Here is a 15,304-nt window from a genome sequence, read left to right on the forward strand (position 1 = left end):
GTGCTCTGCACACAGTAAGCACTCAATAAATACGATTGAATGAATGAGTGAGTGAATGGCACGTAGTAATATCAATCAGTCGTATTTATTGAGCGCTTACTGTGCCCAGAGCATTGTACTAACCGCTTGGGAAGTATAATGTTGGCAACATATATGCATTCATTCATTCAGTCGTATTTATTGAGCGCTTACTGTGTGCAGAGCACTGGGCTAAGCGCTTGGGAAGTCCAAGCTGGCAACATAGAGCGACGGTCCCTACCCAACAGCGGGCTCACAGTCTAGAAGGGGGAGACAGATGACAAAACAAAACATATTAACAAAATAAAATAAATAGAATAAATATGTACAACTAAAATAAATAGAGTAATAAATATGTACAAACATATATACATATATACAGGTGCTGTGGGGAGGAGGGGGAGGGCTCAGTCTGGGAGTCACATGTCTGCTGTGCGACCTTGGGCAAGTCACTTCACTTCTCTGAGCCTCGGTTACCTCATCTGTAAAATGGGGATTAAGACCGTGAGCCCCATGTGGGACAACCTCATCGCCTTGTATCTCCCCCAGCGCTTAGAACAGTGCTTTGCACATAGTAAGTGCTTAACAAATGCTATTATTATTATTATTATTATTGTTAGTGGTGAGACCCCTCGCGGGGAGAGCACGGCTTCTCAGTCAGAAGGACCTGGGTGTCTGCTGGGTGACCTTGGGCAGGTCGCTTCACTTCTCTGTGCCTCAGTTCCCTCATCCGTATAATGGGGATTAAGACCGACCGCTTTATGTGACACAGGGACTGTGTCCAGCCTGATTCGCTTGTATCGACTCCAGAGCTTAGTACGGTGCCTGACGCGTAGTGAGCGCTTATCAGGTACCATAAAAAAACCCCCAAATTAAGTTAATTTAATGTTGATTGAGCATTCACGATGAGTGACGTAGGCAAATTGACATAAGCGCACAGTAAGCGCTCAGTAAATACGATTGAATGAATGAATAAGCATAAGGAATTGGGGATGGTGGTTTCTTGATTGTGACATTGAGGAAGAAGCCGACACTGTAATGGATTGTGTTTTTTGTTGCTGTTGTTCAAGGTGCTTTGCCCCCAGGCACTGGAAACAGGCTGATTCTTTTGTTTTTTTGACTGAGGAGATTGGAGTGAAACCTCGTGATTCCTGTCTAGGGTTATTCCCAACATGTTATTCCCCCGTGCTCTTGGTGCCCTTCTGTTCCTTCATCAAAGTACATAGGTAATCTGAACTCACTGAAGTCAAAATAAATATTTATTGCATTTTCTGGGCTTGTACTTGGTGGAAAGCACTGGGGAAAGGACCAGGGACACTGAATCGGACACCGCCCTCCAAATCACAGGGGACTCACAGCCTTGAGAGACGGTGGAAGGGTGAATAAGTTTGGGCAGCGGGGAGTGAGGGAGGGGTAGAAGGAAATAACAGAGCATATTCAGTAGAATATAGTCAGTCAATCATATCGAGTGTTGACTATGTGCAGGACACTGTACTAAGCACGTGGGAGAGTACAGCATTACAGATTATTATTTAATTAATTTCATTATTTAGCTATCATATTATAATAGTCACAATAATGGAAGCAGTAGTATCATCATCGTCAATCGTATTTATTGAGCGCTTACTATGTGCAGAGCACTGTACTAAGCGCTTGGGAAGTACAAATTGGCAACATATAGAGACAGTCCCTACCCAACAGTGGGCTCACAGTCTAAAAGGGGAAGACAGAGACCAAAACCAAGCATACTAACAAAATAAAATAAATAGAATAGATATGTACAAGTAAAATAAATAAATAGAGTAATAAATATGTACAAACATATATACATATACACAGGTAGTAGTAGTAGTTGTGCTTTAGAGTTTACTGTGTGCCAAGCACTGTTCTAAGTGCTACGGTGGATACATGCTAATTGGGTTGGACACAGTCTCTATCCCCATTTTACAGATGGGGGAACTGGGGCACAGAGAAGTGAAGTGAGTCGCCCAAGGCCGCACAGCAGACAGGCGTCAGAGCCGGGGTTAGAAATCAGGTCCTTTGACTACCCCCTTCTCCCCCTTTTAGACTGTGAGCCCACTGTTGGGTAGGGACCGTCTCTATATGTTGCCAACTTGTACATCCCAAGCGCTTAGTACAGTGCTCTGCACACAGTAAGCGCTCAGTAAATGCGATTGATGATGATGCTACCCAAGCCTGTGCTCTTGCTCTTTCAGACGTGAGTGAGCAAGGCTTTATTGTATATCTTGTTTCCCGCTTACGGTTTTTCTACCAAACTAAAAAATACGCAAGCTTCGGTTTCGGAGTTTGTCAAATGTAGGATTTAAGCAGTCGGCGCTCACTCTACTTCAGAATATGTGCTCACCCAGGGCACCTAATTGAGCCCCCTTGAAGCTGTTTTAATCCCTGAAGCGACTCCGGAGCAGTATTCTTATGTAAAATTTCAGCTTGATTAATCAATCGATGGTGTTTATTGAGCGCCTACTCTGTGCTGAGCATTGTACTACGTGCTGGAGAGAGTACCACATAACATAGTTGGGATGGAATATCCCCTGCCCACGACGAGTTTACAGTCTAGAGGACGGATCCTTCATGGTATGGAATGTCCCCTGCCCACGACGAGTTTACAGTCTAGAGGACGGATCCTTCGTGGGATGGAATATCCCCTGCCCACAGCGAGTTTACAGTCTAGAGGACATTGTAACCCACTGGCTTTCTGTGTACTGTGTACTGTGATTTGATAACCACAGGGCACACCATTTAAAAGGTTTGTTGCCCCAGATTGGCTCAGCTGCTAATCCGATTGAGAGCTTAAGGCTATTAAGCATTTATTTTGGAGCGGTAAGCCGGACTGCCGTCTCCTTGAGTGTTTTATCAACAGTTGAGCCATGGTGAAAGAGTAAAATGAAGTGACTGTTCCAAGGTCTTACAGCAGACTTGTGGCAGGCTCGGGATTAGAACTCAGGTCCTTCTGACTCCTTGGGCCGTCCCCTACAGCAGCGTGGCTCAGTGGAAAGAGCCCGGGCTTTGGAGTCCGAGGTCGTGGGTTCAAATCCCGGCTCCGCCACTTGTCAGCTGTGTGACTTTGGACAAGTCGCCTCACTTCTCTGGGCCTCAGTTCCCTCCTCTGGAAAATGGGGATGAAGACGGTGAGCCCCCCATGGGACAACCTGATCACCTTGTAACTTCCCCAGCGCTTAGAACAGTGCTTTGCACAGAGTAAGTGCTTAATAAATGCCATTATTATTATTATTATCATCATCCACTAAGCCTCGCTGGCTTCTTGCTTCCTAGCTCCGCTTAATAAATGCCATTATTATTATTATTATTATTATTATTATCCACTAAGCCTCGCTGGCTTCTTGCTTCCTAGCTCTGCTAGTGCAACTATTTCAAGCTTCAGTTCCCTACCTATAAGAGACTTCCTTCCCCTTTTAGCTCTTCTCAGAATTACCTTCAGCCAGTGGCCTTTAGGCCTGTGGAGAAATGCTCTTGGAAAACTTGATCAGGCAATTCATTCATTGAGTTGTATTTAGTGAGTGCCTGCTGTGTGCAGAGCACTGTACTAAGCGCTTGGGAAGTCCAACTTGGCAACATCTCGAGACGGTCCCTACCCAACAGCGGGCTCACAGTCTAGAAGGGGGAGACAGACAACAAAACATATAGGCGGGTTTGATCATTTGCTTGAGCCTAAAAGAAATATATATCAGTCATTACCTCATCTCGCTTCCAACTGACTGATTCTGGATAATAAACAGACATATGTCTGTTTATCTGTTACAGTTGAGTGACTTGAGAGTACAGATAATGGGAGTCTGTGCTAGGTTTTTGAGAAGGGGAGTGTGGACAGTGTGAAGTGCTTGCAGTTGCTCCTGATGGTGGGAATATCGCGGGTATTCTTGGGGTTCACTTATTCCGGCTCTCGCTCTGGAAGTGACTTTCCGAGTTCACGGAAACATTGGGCCTCTAAATCACCCCAGTTCCCTTGAATAATAAGCACGCCGCTTGTAGTGGCGACAGCAAAGCCTGCCTTCTCATTTTAACACTGCTGCAAGGGACGAAAGGTTGTTTTTTAAACCTCTGTTGGCCTAATGGAAAGAGCGAGGGCCTGGGTTCTAATCCCGCTCCACCATTTGCCCGCTCTGTGACCTTGGGCAAGTCACTTAACTTCTCCGTGCCTCATTTTCCTCAGGTCTGGCCTCCCTCCTTGGTCTGTGAACCCCATTTGGGGTTTTTTAGGGACTCTGTCCAACCTGTGATGTTGTTACTGCCTCAGTGCTTAATATAGTGCTTGGCACATAGTAGGCACTTAACAAATACCACGATTATTATAATTATCATTATTATTATCATCAAAAAACGGTCCCATTGAAAGCATAGACAGGTAAGGCTGAGAGTGAGGTGGTATTTATCATTTCTCCTCTACCTAGGTGTTTGCCGAAATAAAGGGTGGCGAGCGTTGGTTTTCATCAGCGCTTAGAACAGTGCTTGGCACATAGTAAGCGCTTAATAAATGCCATCATTATTATTATTACACGTTTCACTGTAATGTGAAAGCAATGAATGTCATCACTTGGGGAAGGCCGTCTAAAGGAAAGGAATGAATTATGCCCATAACAGGCTGTGTTTTAGCCCCGAGGTGAAGTTGTAGGAAAGGAGCAGGTAAGACCACCAGATAGTTACCGCAGGGAGCTCACCCTCTAGCAGTGTTCGACAGTGCTTTGCACATAGTAAGCGCCTAATAAATGCCATTAAAAATTTTTTTTTTAAAAAAGAACTGCTTTAGTTGTATAGCATTCTGTCTGTCATAATGCCTGTTCGAAGTTAACAGCACCCGATCGTAGCTTTCAGTCTCGGGTTTTCTCATTTATGAAAAAGAACCACTCGTCCCTCCCTGCTCCCCAGTCTTTCATTTTCAAGGGAAAAATCAATCAATCGTATTTATTGAGCGCTTACTGTGTGCAGAGCACTGTACTAAGCGCTTGGGAAGTCCAAGGTGGCAACATCTAGAGGCGGTCCCTGCCCAACAGTGGGCTCACGGTCTAGAAGGGGGAGACAGAGAACAAAACAAAGCATATTAACAAAATAAAAAAAATAGAATAGATATGTACAAGTAGAATAAATAGATAGAATAAAATCGCCGGTTTGATCAGAAAACTCTATCATCTCCAAGGAGGTCAGGAGATCTGGGACTTCACCAGGCTCCCTCCCTGTAGAGTTGTCCTTAGCATTTGAGGAAGACTTCATATATTTCAAAGTATTTGGAGAAGCGGTGTGGCTCAGTGGATAAATAGAGCACAGGCCTAAGTGTCAGAAGGACTTGGGTTCTAATCCCCCGGCTCCACCACTTGTCTGCTGTGTGACCTTGGGCGAGTCACTTCATTTCTCTGGGCCTCCGTTCCCTCATCTGAAAAATGGGGATTAAGACCGGGAGCCCCATGGGGGACATGGACGGTGTCCAATCTGATTAGCTTGTATCTATCCCAGTGCTTCATACAGTGCTTGGCACATAATAAGGCCGTAACAAATACCATTTTAAAAAAAGAAGACTCCACTGACGGTGAAGTTCACTTCTCACCGCAAGCGTGGCTGAAGAGGCCATCGTGCAGTATCTGGCTTTGTTTTCTAGTTTGCCTCTATGTCCAACCACATATCCCCATCAGTCTATCTGGTATTAATCAATCAATCGTATTTATTGAGCGCTTACTATGTGCAGAGCACTGTAGGTGAAGAACACTGTGCTAAGTGCTTGGGAGAGTACTATACGACAGAATTAGCAGGCAGGTTACCTGCCCATAAAATGGTTACGATCTGTAGTGGGAGTCAGACATTAGTGAAATAAATAGTTTATAATGTGTAATTTAAAGATATGTATGTAAGTGCTGTGGGGTTGAAGATGGGGTGACTATCAACCGCCCCCAAGGTCACAGATCCAAATGCTTAGAGCACATAATCAGTCAATTGTATCGATTGAGTACGTACTGTGTGTCGACAAGTGCCATTTAACAGAGTTGGCAAGACCCATTTCCTGCCCACACGAGTCGGGGAAAAGAGGACTTAATGAGGGGAGGCCTCGTGGAGGAGATTCATCCATTCATTCATTCAGTCATATTTATTGAGTGCTTTACTGTGTGCAGAGCACTGGACTAAGCGCTTGGGAAGTACAAGTCGGCAACATATAGAGACGGTCCCTACCCGACAACGGGCTCACAGTCTAGAAGGGGGAGACAGACAGGTTAAGACTGTGAGCCCCCCGTGGGACAACCCGATCACCTTGTAGCCTCCCCAGCGCTTAGAACAGTGCTTTGCACACAGTAAGCGCTTAATAAATGCCATCATTATTATTATTTATTATTAAATCCCCATTTTTACGGATAGGTAGCTGAGGCACAGAGAAGTTAAGTGCCGAAGTCCCAAAGTCTTCATCCCCATTTTCTACAGATAAGTGGCTGAGGCACAGAGAAGGTAAATGCGACAGTCACACAGCAGTCGCATTCATTCATTCAATCGTATTTACTGAGCGCTTACTGTGTGCAGAGCACTGGACTAAGCGCCTGGGAAGTCCAAGGTGGCAACATCAAGAGGCGGTCCCTACCCAACAGTGGGCTCACAGTCTAGAAGGGGGAGACAGAGAACAAAACAAAACATATTAATAAAATAAATATGCCCAAATAAAATAAATACAGGGCTGGGATTAGAACCCAGGCCCGTGCCCTTTCCAGTAGGCCAAACCGAAATAGACTCGGGCAAGAAAAGTCAAGAAACTCGGGCCAGGAGATGTATTTTCCCCTCAGAGCGCCCGGGCTCCCTTCCACCGAGCCCTTCATTTTCGTTTTTCCGTGTCGTCGCCTCTTCCAGAAAGTGCCCGGAAAAAGCAGGAGGGCATCGTTGGCAGCTCCCGCGTCTGTTTCGCCCAGCACACCCCGTCCCTTCCGGCCGAAAGCCCACGGCCTCTGAAGCTGCGGAGCATTCTGGACATGAGCCCCTTCACCGTGACGGACCACACCCCCATGGAGATCGTGGTGGATATTTTCCGCAAGCTGGGTCTGAGGCAGTGCCTCGTCACGCACAACGGGTGAGTCCGCTGGCCGCCGAAGGAAGCCGTCCGGCCGTAGTCCAGCAGCGGCGGAGCCTCGCTCTCTGCCCGTTTCAGGAAAGCGTGGGCAGGGGGGTGGCCACGAAACCTGTCAGGCAGCTGCCGTGCGGGCCGCGTCTTGGCACGGTGGCGTTGGGTCGGGCCCCAGCTGAACCCCACAGCTGAAATGGACGAGATCAGCCGACTTCTGAGTCACCCGAGGGCTGGTTTCAGAGAAAAGTCGGATATTTGCGAAGGGCGTGAGGTAGGATTCCACGCAGGGTCCCACCTTAAAGGGGAGGAAAACGAGGCCCGAGCTCCTCTGTGCCTTCTTATCCGGCTGATCGGTGCTCGGCACCGGGAACGGTAGCCCCCCTCTGAAACCCAAGCTCAGTAATCAGCCCAGAGCCTGAGAGGGATTTAGGTTAGGCACAGAACCCGCCCCTTGTGAGCCCTACTCAGAGATAAGCCTGCAGGCCACACCGAAATAGACTCGGGCAAGAAAAGGCAAGAAACTCGGGCCGGGAGATGTATTTTCCCCTCAGAACGTCCAGTCTCCCTTCCACCGAGCCCTTCATTTTCAGGGCAGGGCATGGTTTGGGAAGCAGCTGTTGCCAAGGTCACAGAGCCAGTTGTGTTGAGAGACTGTGAGAGAGAGAGAATCAATCAATCGATCATATTTATTGAGCGCTTCTTGTGTGCAGAGCACTGGACTAAGCGCTTGGGAAGTACAAGTTGGCAACATATAGAGACAGTCCCAACCCAATATGTGTGTGGGGGTAATTATTTGGGCTGACGGTCAGTGGGAAACACGTAGAATTTATTTCCAACTCGCCGAGCCCCAGTTGCGAAAAGCGACCTCTCGTCAGAGCTGCTGGAGTCAAGCTTTTCGGAGCGCTCTTTAAATTCTGACGAGCTGGAGGTAACGAGGCAACAGTTAGTGCGGAGCGTGTTTGTGACCCAAGGAGGAAAGGTAGTTCCACGAGACTGTCCCCCTTTGGTTTTCTTGGGTGATTTCTGAATTTCCCGCAGGGGTGTTTCAGACGGCAGCCTGGTTGCGGGGTTTTTTTAGCATTCCCTTCGCTGACTTACCCGCTTCTCGACCCTCAGTGAGGAAAGCGACACGCCTTGCATTTATTTATAGGCTGTTCGTGGGAAGTAATTCTTTCAGGGGAGCTCAAGGTTTTATTCAGCTCTGGGCATCCTCCATCCAGGTGAGAGGGGGTTGGCTGAAATCACCCCACCCTCACTCCTGGGTGGGTTAGGGGGGAGGCACCCCCATCCCACAGGGACTGACAGTGCCTCGGGAATGTCATTCCCATTCCGCAGGTTAAAAAGACGTGATGACTCACTGGAATATTCTCTCCCACCTCCTCCCCTCCTCCCACCTCAAGCTCCCTTCCTTGTTTGGCTGGAGAAATCCCGCATGTGCCTCTTCTGCAGGGGGCTGTTGCTTTACTGTTGTTGTAATGCTTTCCTGTCTGTCTCTGTGTGAAGAGGTGGCAGGTTGAATTAAAAATACACCGCCGTCCGTTCCTGATTGGAATGGGCACGGAGAAGCGCAGAAGAGAGAGCCGGGGTTAAATGACGGCAGGAAGAGAATTGTGGAATAGAAAGAGTGGATTCAGAGGGAACAACTTTGGGTCAGATTTTAAAATTGCACAAGTCATCCCAGGTTTGCCTTCAGTCAGATGCAAGTGACCTCATTTTTCTCAAACGTCTGGGTACCGAGAGATGGGTCAGAGCCGTCCTGATCAATCAATCGTATTTATTGAGCGCTTACTGTGTGCAGAGCACTGTACCAAGTGCTTGGGAAGTACAAGTTGGCAACATATAGAGACAGTCCCCTACCCAACAGTGGGCTCACAGTCTAGAAGGGGGAGACAGAGAACAAAACCAAACATTTTAACAAAATAAAATAAATAGAATAGATATGTACAAGTAAAATAAATAAATAAAGAGAGTAATAAATACGCACAAACATATATACAGGTGCTGTGGGGAAGGGAAGGAGGTAAGACGGGGGGAATGGAGAGGGGAACGAGGGGGATGTGGAAAGAGCTTCCTGATGTGGAAGGAGCTTCCTAAAAGTTTTCCGTCTTTAAGGGCCAGAACTTTTGATTCTACTATCACTTCCTTTGTGTTAGGGTTTCTTCTAACACTGCTTCCCCATGAATCTGAGACCTCAAGCCCAGTTGAAAAGAGGTAATTGAATTCGGAAGCACTGGGGCCTTTTCATTTATTCATTCATTTTAGACTGTGAGCCCACTATTGGGTAGGGACTGTCTCTATATGTTGCCAACTTGTACTTCCCAAGCGCTTAGTACAGTGCTCTGCACACAGTAAGCGCTCAATAAATACGATTGATGATTCAGTCAGTCATATTTATTGAGCGCTTACTGTGTGCAGAATACTGAGTCCTTGGGGAGAGCACAATACAACCGTAAACAACGGCATTCCTTGCCCACAACAAGCTCAACTCTAGAACAGGGGAGACGGACATCAATACAAGTAAATAAAGCTACAGATATGTACGTAAGTGCTTTGGGGCTGGGGCGGGGGAAGAGCAAAGGGGTAAATTACAGATAGAAACAGTACAGCTCTCCATGGAATCGGGCAAAGCTCATGGCCGAAATGACTAGATGGGAAACAATTCTACCTGTCGTCTTAGCAGGACTTGTGAAAAGAATGAATCGGTATTTCACGGGTTAGAAATCGGGTTCGCCCCCAGCCTTGTGGATTTTAGTTCTAGTATCTGTAGAGCGGTGACCTGCTCAAAACTGGAAGTGGATCCCCCTTTTTCCTCTCCTTCCCATTTCTCCCCTCCCTCCCTCGGCCCTCCCTCCTTCCCCTCCCCACAGCACTTGTATATATTTGTACATATTTATTGCCCTATTTTATTTGTACATACTATATTTTCTTAATGATGTGCGTATAGCTATAATTCTATTTATTCCGATGGCATTGACACTTATCTACTTGCTTCGTTGTCCGTCTCCCCCCTTCTAGACTGTGAGACTGTTTTTGGGTAGGGACCTTCTCTACATGTTGCCGATTTGCCCTTCCCGAGCGCTCAGTCCAGTGCTCTGCACACAGTCAGCGCTCAGTAAATACGATTGAATGAATGAATGAATATAAACGCAATTGCCTTGGTAGAAATTGGCAGAGTTAGACTCCGTGAGTGCTTTGTCAGATGTATCTCAGTAAGCGCTCGATAAATACGATTGATTGATTGATGTATCTCCTCCTTTCACACTGTAGATTCATTTGTCAAACCTCCTCTGACTGCTGAATGTTAGAAAACCAAGTTTCTGGCCCTCTCTTGAGACAGCGTGAGCTTTCAGCTGCTCTTTTGGCAGGAAAAAGTGCTCGCCATTCACAGGAAGTGGACAACGCCTAAGCCGATTCCCCATGACAGCGCTTAGTACAGTGCCTGGCACATAGTAAGCGCTTAACAAATACCATAATTATTATTATCGTTATTCAGGATGAGCAAACTGGGCAAGTATTAAAGAACTTAGGTCCAGTCATTCCTTTTGTAGGATAGTTGCTTCGCAGTAGAAGCCCCTCCAAGGTGATCGACGGGCCAAGGAGCATTTCCCCTCGTCCCGCTGCCTGCGGTGTGGTTATCCCAAACCTTAGTGACTCCCTTTTTCCAGCATCCGGAAGAACAGCACATCCCGTTAGCTGTCCGTGGGCAGGGAATGCGTCTGATGTTGCATCGTACTCTCCCAAACGTTCAGTACCGTGCTTTGCGCGCAGAAAGCGCTCAATAAGTATGATCGAACGCATGAACGGATGAATCGGTTTGAGTCAGTTCTCCGAGAACCCGGAGATTGCGTCCTGAACGATCCCTTGCGGTCGGGATGCTGGCTTTCCGAAATTCATTCATTCATTCAGTCAATCAGTGTTGGGTAGCGACTGTCTCTATATGTTGCCAATTTGTACTTCCCGAGCACTTAGTACAGTGCTCTGCACACAGTAAGCGCTCAATAAATACAATTGATGATGATGATGATTTATTGAGCGCTTCCTGCGTGCAGAGCACTGTACTAAGCGCCTGGGAAGTCCAAGTTGGCAACATCTAGAGACGGTCCCTACCCAACAACGGGCTCACAGTCTGGAAGGGGGAGTCAGACAACACAACATATTAACAAAATGAAATAGAGTAGTAAATAGGTACAAGTCAAAGAAATAGAGTAATAAGTCTGTACGAACGGATATACAGGTGCTGTGGGGAGGGGAAGGAGGTAGGGCGGGGGAGAGGAAGGTGGGGGCTCAGTCGGGGGTCAGTCTCCGTCACGCCGTACCCTGCAGCGGGAGCGTACCCCCCTTCTTCGTTGCCCGAAGGAGGTAATTTCGCCGTCGTGTCCCGTTCGAGCCAGGACGCGAGGCGGGTCGCAACGCCCGTTTGCTCTGGCAGAACTAGCCGCAAGCCAGCTTGGTCTCCAGAGTCCAGGAAGAACGGATGAACGGCAGGATGATTGGGGTCATTCCTTTTCAGGGGGCACCGGAGTACCTTTATGGTTGCCAAAAGGAGGTTTCTAAAGTCCCCTTTTGCAAACAAAATGGGAATCTGCGCCAAAGGGCACCGATTCTTATCATTTTTGGTTTCGTTTGGATTTTTTCTAACCGTTTCATTAAGAGCATCTTTACAGTTCATGTTTTCATCTCCTCTCTCTAATCTTTTATCATTATGATTGGACCCTTTTTTTTTGTTCCTTTTTCATTTGATTTCCCACGCAGTTATTAGCATAACGTGATCTGTTTCAGGATTGTCTTGGGGATCATCACAAAGAAGAACATATTAGAGCATCTCGAGCAACTAAAGCAGCACGTCGAACCCCTGGTGATTAGATATATCAGATCTCCTAATTAGACACCTTAGAAGTCAGGAAGCATGAAACCTGTGAGCTGTTCAGTGTTCTCTTTCCCCGGTATCAGCTGAACAACCAAAACGTACTATGCAACTACTCCCGTTTGTGTTCTGTCAGCCAAACTGTAACTCTGAGAGGACTTGAGTGTATATATACAACTCCACCACATTCCCCCGTTTGCGGGAGAAAGGTCCTAGCCACGATGTACAAAATGTGAACAGGAAGAGGTCAGATGTCTAGAGTGTTGTTGGACAACCTAAAAAAGGAAGACCGCCATAGTCCCCGTGACTCGTTGGGTACCCCAGACTAGGAGAGGCCCGGTTTTGTTGGTATTTCTTATTTTTTGTTCCCCTCCTACTCTCCGACTGTGACGTTTTCGTAGGAAACCTCACTGTTTGAACTCTCCTCACCGGTCGTAGCAATGTTAAGGATTGCCGATCGTGGCCCGAAACCTCCCTGTGATCTTTCAACTGGAATCGGTCCAGGCCGTGACTTGAGCTTAGTCGTTTTTCTGCCGTTGCCTCAAAGTACCTTCAAGGGCCGCTCTTTTCCAGAGGAGCCCGTCTTATTTTGTGTGTGTGCGCGTGTGCCGTGCAACGTATGTCCGGTCATTTCGTAAACGAACTGTACCTAAATCCGTGTACCGTCTGTGCCCGCTTTGTACGGTGTCGTCCACGTGCCATAAGCCGCTAACCAGAGGGTCGGCTGTATTTTTGTTTTCACCGGCTGTGTTAACGAAGACCGAGTTCGTTACCTAATCGTATTCATAACCTCAGGACCGTGTAGGTGCCACAAGTATTTCCTGAAACCATCGCTCCGCAGTAGTCGTAGCCGTATGAAACCCGTCCTCCCGGCTCCTTAAGCGCCCACCTGACCGTGTTTGCCTGACTGTGTATATTTCACAAGTGTTTCATGCCTCCTTTTTATAAAGGACAAACCCAAATGAAAAGTACTAACCAGAACACCACGGGCAACAGCTCATCCCTTCCGCTTTCCGCTTCTCCTGTGATATTGCCCTTCACAACTGCTCTCCGGTCTCGAGTCTCTCTTCTTTCCCCACTGACCTCTGAGTGCAACAATAACAAGATCATTTCATAAAAGCACGGCACTCGGATTCGTAAACCAGAGGCGACAGAAAGGCAAACGAGGTGGAGGTTGGAGGGAGGGAGGGAGGGAGTGAGGGGTTCTCAGAGTTTCAGTCCTGAAATTCTGAATTCTGAAATGCTTTTCAGGGCCGACTTGTACACATTCTGGTCTCTCCGTGTGCTTTCATGAAGATTTCAAGGGATGAATAACCGGGCAACTCAGACCCCTTTCGATTGCTTGATGTTCACGCAAAAAGCGATCGGCCCTCAAGCCGTCGTCCCATTTCCTGGGCAGCAAAATGAGAACTGAAATTAACTGGCCTTCTCAGGGGGTCAATATCACTTCCTATTCATACTTTTGGTTATTTGGTTGTTGGTTTTTTCTGTTTTGGTTTGGGTTTTTTTCTTTTTTGGCGGGGCGGGGAGGGCCCTCCTACTTTATTACTTTTTTGTTGGCACACATTGATCCAAATTTCGTTCACTTGGTGGGAAGCAAATCGTACTTGAGCGGGGCATGAACTCGGGTGAAAGCACTCACCCCCGTAGTGACCATCACCATTGGGAGCCTCAAATCGGGAATCGGGGCAAACGGAGCGATGCTTACGTTTGATCTTTTTCTTCCAACAATTTTGTCGGAGACTCCTCCCCTCCACCCCCCCCAAAATCAGGCTGTTTGCTTGGCTCTACTCTTGTCAACAAAAAGGACTCGGCTACAGATTTACTTTTACGTTTTCTTTTCCCTTTTATTTTAATAGCCATCTTCTGTTTATCCCTTCCAGGCGCCTCCTTGGCATTATAACAAAAAAAGATATCCTCCGTCATATGGCCCAGACGGCAAACCACGACCCCGCGTCAATAATGTTCAACTGAATCCCATAGCTGAGGAGAGAGAGGAAACGGAAGAGGAAGTTCATTTGTTGAATAGCACAACACTTTAACTTGGGGGGGCCTGGTGGTGGTGGAGGGGGGGTGGTCTTTTTATTTCTCTCTCTTTCTCTCTCTCTCTCTGTCTTTGGGGGTGGGAGGGGATGGAAGTGAAAGCCGCGTTTTTGCCGCCCAGTTGGGAAAATAACGCCGCTGGATTTCAGGAGTTGGTCCGGGGAGGGGATGGAGGGAGAGGAGAGGCGGAAAAGGAGGTGAGATACTTCACCGTAAATCCGGGGATGTCTTATCCTGCCCATTTTGCTCCGGGTGATACACGCTCGGCCGTGACGGTACCGTGGGAGCCTCCGCGGAGGTGATGGGAAGTTCTCCAGCCCCCAGCGCGATTCCCGGAGGGAGGGCCTCTTTGCCTTTGAGACCGGAAGGTCGTGCCCTTCCTAACCATTGGAAAACCGTCCCTTTTAACTCGTGAAACGTCCGGTAAGAGTCCATCGTTCCCGAAGAGCTCTTGGTTTCTCTCCGTCTCTCTCCCGACGCCCGCTCTCTCTCTCTCTCCCCTGAGCTGTTAGGAAACCCCTGGAAGGTCGGCGTGCCCCGTCGAAGCAGTCGTTTCTCATATTGAGAGGGGCTGCGGCCTTACCGTGAGGGGCTCGTCGCAAGCGGGGAGGGTCCCTCGAGCAGGCGGTTTGTCCGCGACGAAACGCTCGGAGCGGGGAAATACGCACCGCGGAAATGAGTCCCCCCCCCGGGGAAATCCTCATCCGAAGCAAGTGGGGGAATCTTGCAGCCTTAGGCGCTGCGGTTTAAAATAATGTTAAAACACACGCGAAACTTGACTTTCGAGGCGAAACGGTGTCTTTCTGCCTTCGACTCCGGATAATGTGACCCGGACCTCTGGACATTTTTGTATGCTTGAAAACACTATGATCTGTACCGATGCTGTGCGGCATTAAGGAAACCAAGAATTCAGCTGCTCTAAGCGAAGGAATAATTCTGTTTAGCTGTACCCGCGTAATGTTTGCATGCTGAAACACTGGAAAGATTTTTTTTTTCTTGAGATTCAGGCATTTTTCTTTTCCGCAAGGTGGCCACTGCTGACGCAAAAGAAGAAACGTTAATTCATAACTTGCACTAAATGTATAGTTTTTTCCTTACGATTTTACCATTCTTATTTATATTTTTATGGATTCAAAGATCTATTAAATGCCGATCAGTTAACATCTCACGGAAATGATTTCACCTTTTTAAATGTGACTTTTATAAACGAATTCAGACTCCTTTCCGAGGATGGAGCATCGAGCAGAAGTTTACAAGGGGAATGATAAGGGTTTAGAAAAGAGGTTGTCGCTCTTTCTTTACGATCCAAT

At 47.5% G+C, this 15,304-nt stretch overlaps 1 protein-coding gene across 7 annotated transcripts in view; it reads left to right on the forward strand.

Annotated features, from left to right (window-relative positions):
- The window catches only part of CLCN3 (chloride voltage-gated channel 3), a 101,657-nt gene extending 87,647 nt beyond the window's left edge, over positions 1–14,010 (forward strand). For 5 of the 7 annotated variants that reach the window (XM_038754971.1, XM_038754970.1, XM_038754968.1 and 2 more), the window contains 3 exons: positions 6,877–7,093; positions 11,867–11,942; positions 13,835–14,010. In XM_038754971.1, coding sequence (XP_038610899.1) covers positions 6,877–7,093; positions 11,867–11,942; positions 13,835–13,993 — 452 coding nt within the window. In that variant the 3' untranslated portion in view covers positions 13,994–14,010. The remainder of the gene's footprint in view (positions 1–6,876; positions 7,094–11,866; positions 11,943–13,834) is intronic. The other 2 variants (XM_038754973.1, XM_038754974.1) reach the window with 1 other exon arrangement.
- Positions 14,011–15,304: the final 1,294 nt, after the last annotated feature.

This window comes from Tachyglossus aculeatus, chromosome 12, assembly GCF_015852505.1.
Source record: "Tachyglossus aculeatus isolate mTacAcu1 chromosome 12, mTacAcu1.pri, whole genome shotgun sequence".
Classification (NCBI taxonomy): Eukaryota; Metazoa; Chordata; class Mammalia; order Monotremata; family Tachyglossidae; genus Tachyglossus; species Tachyglossus aculeatus.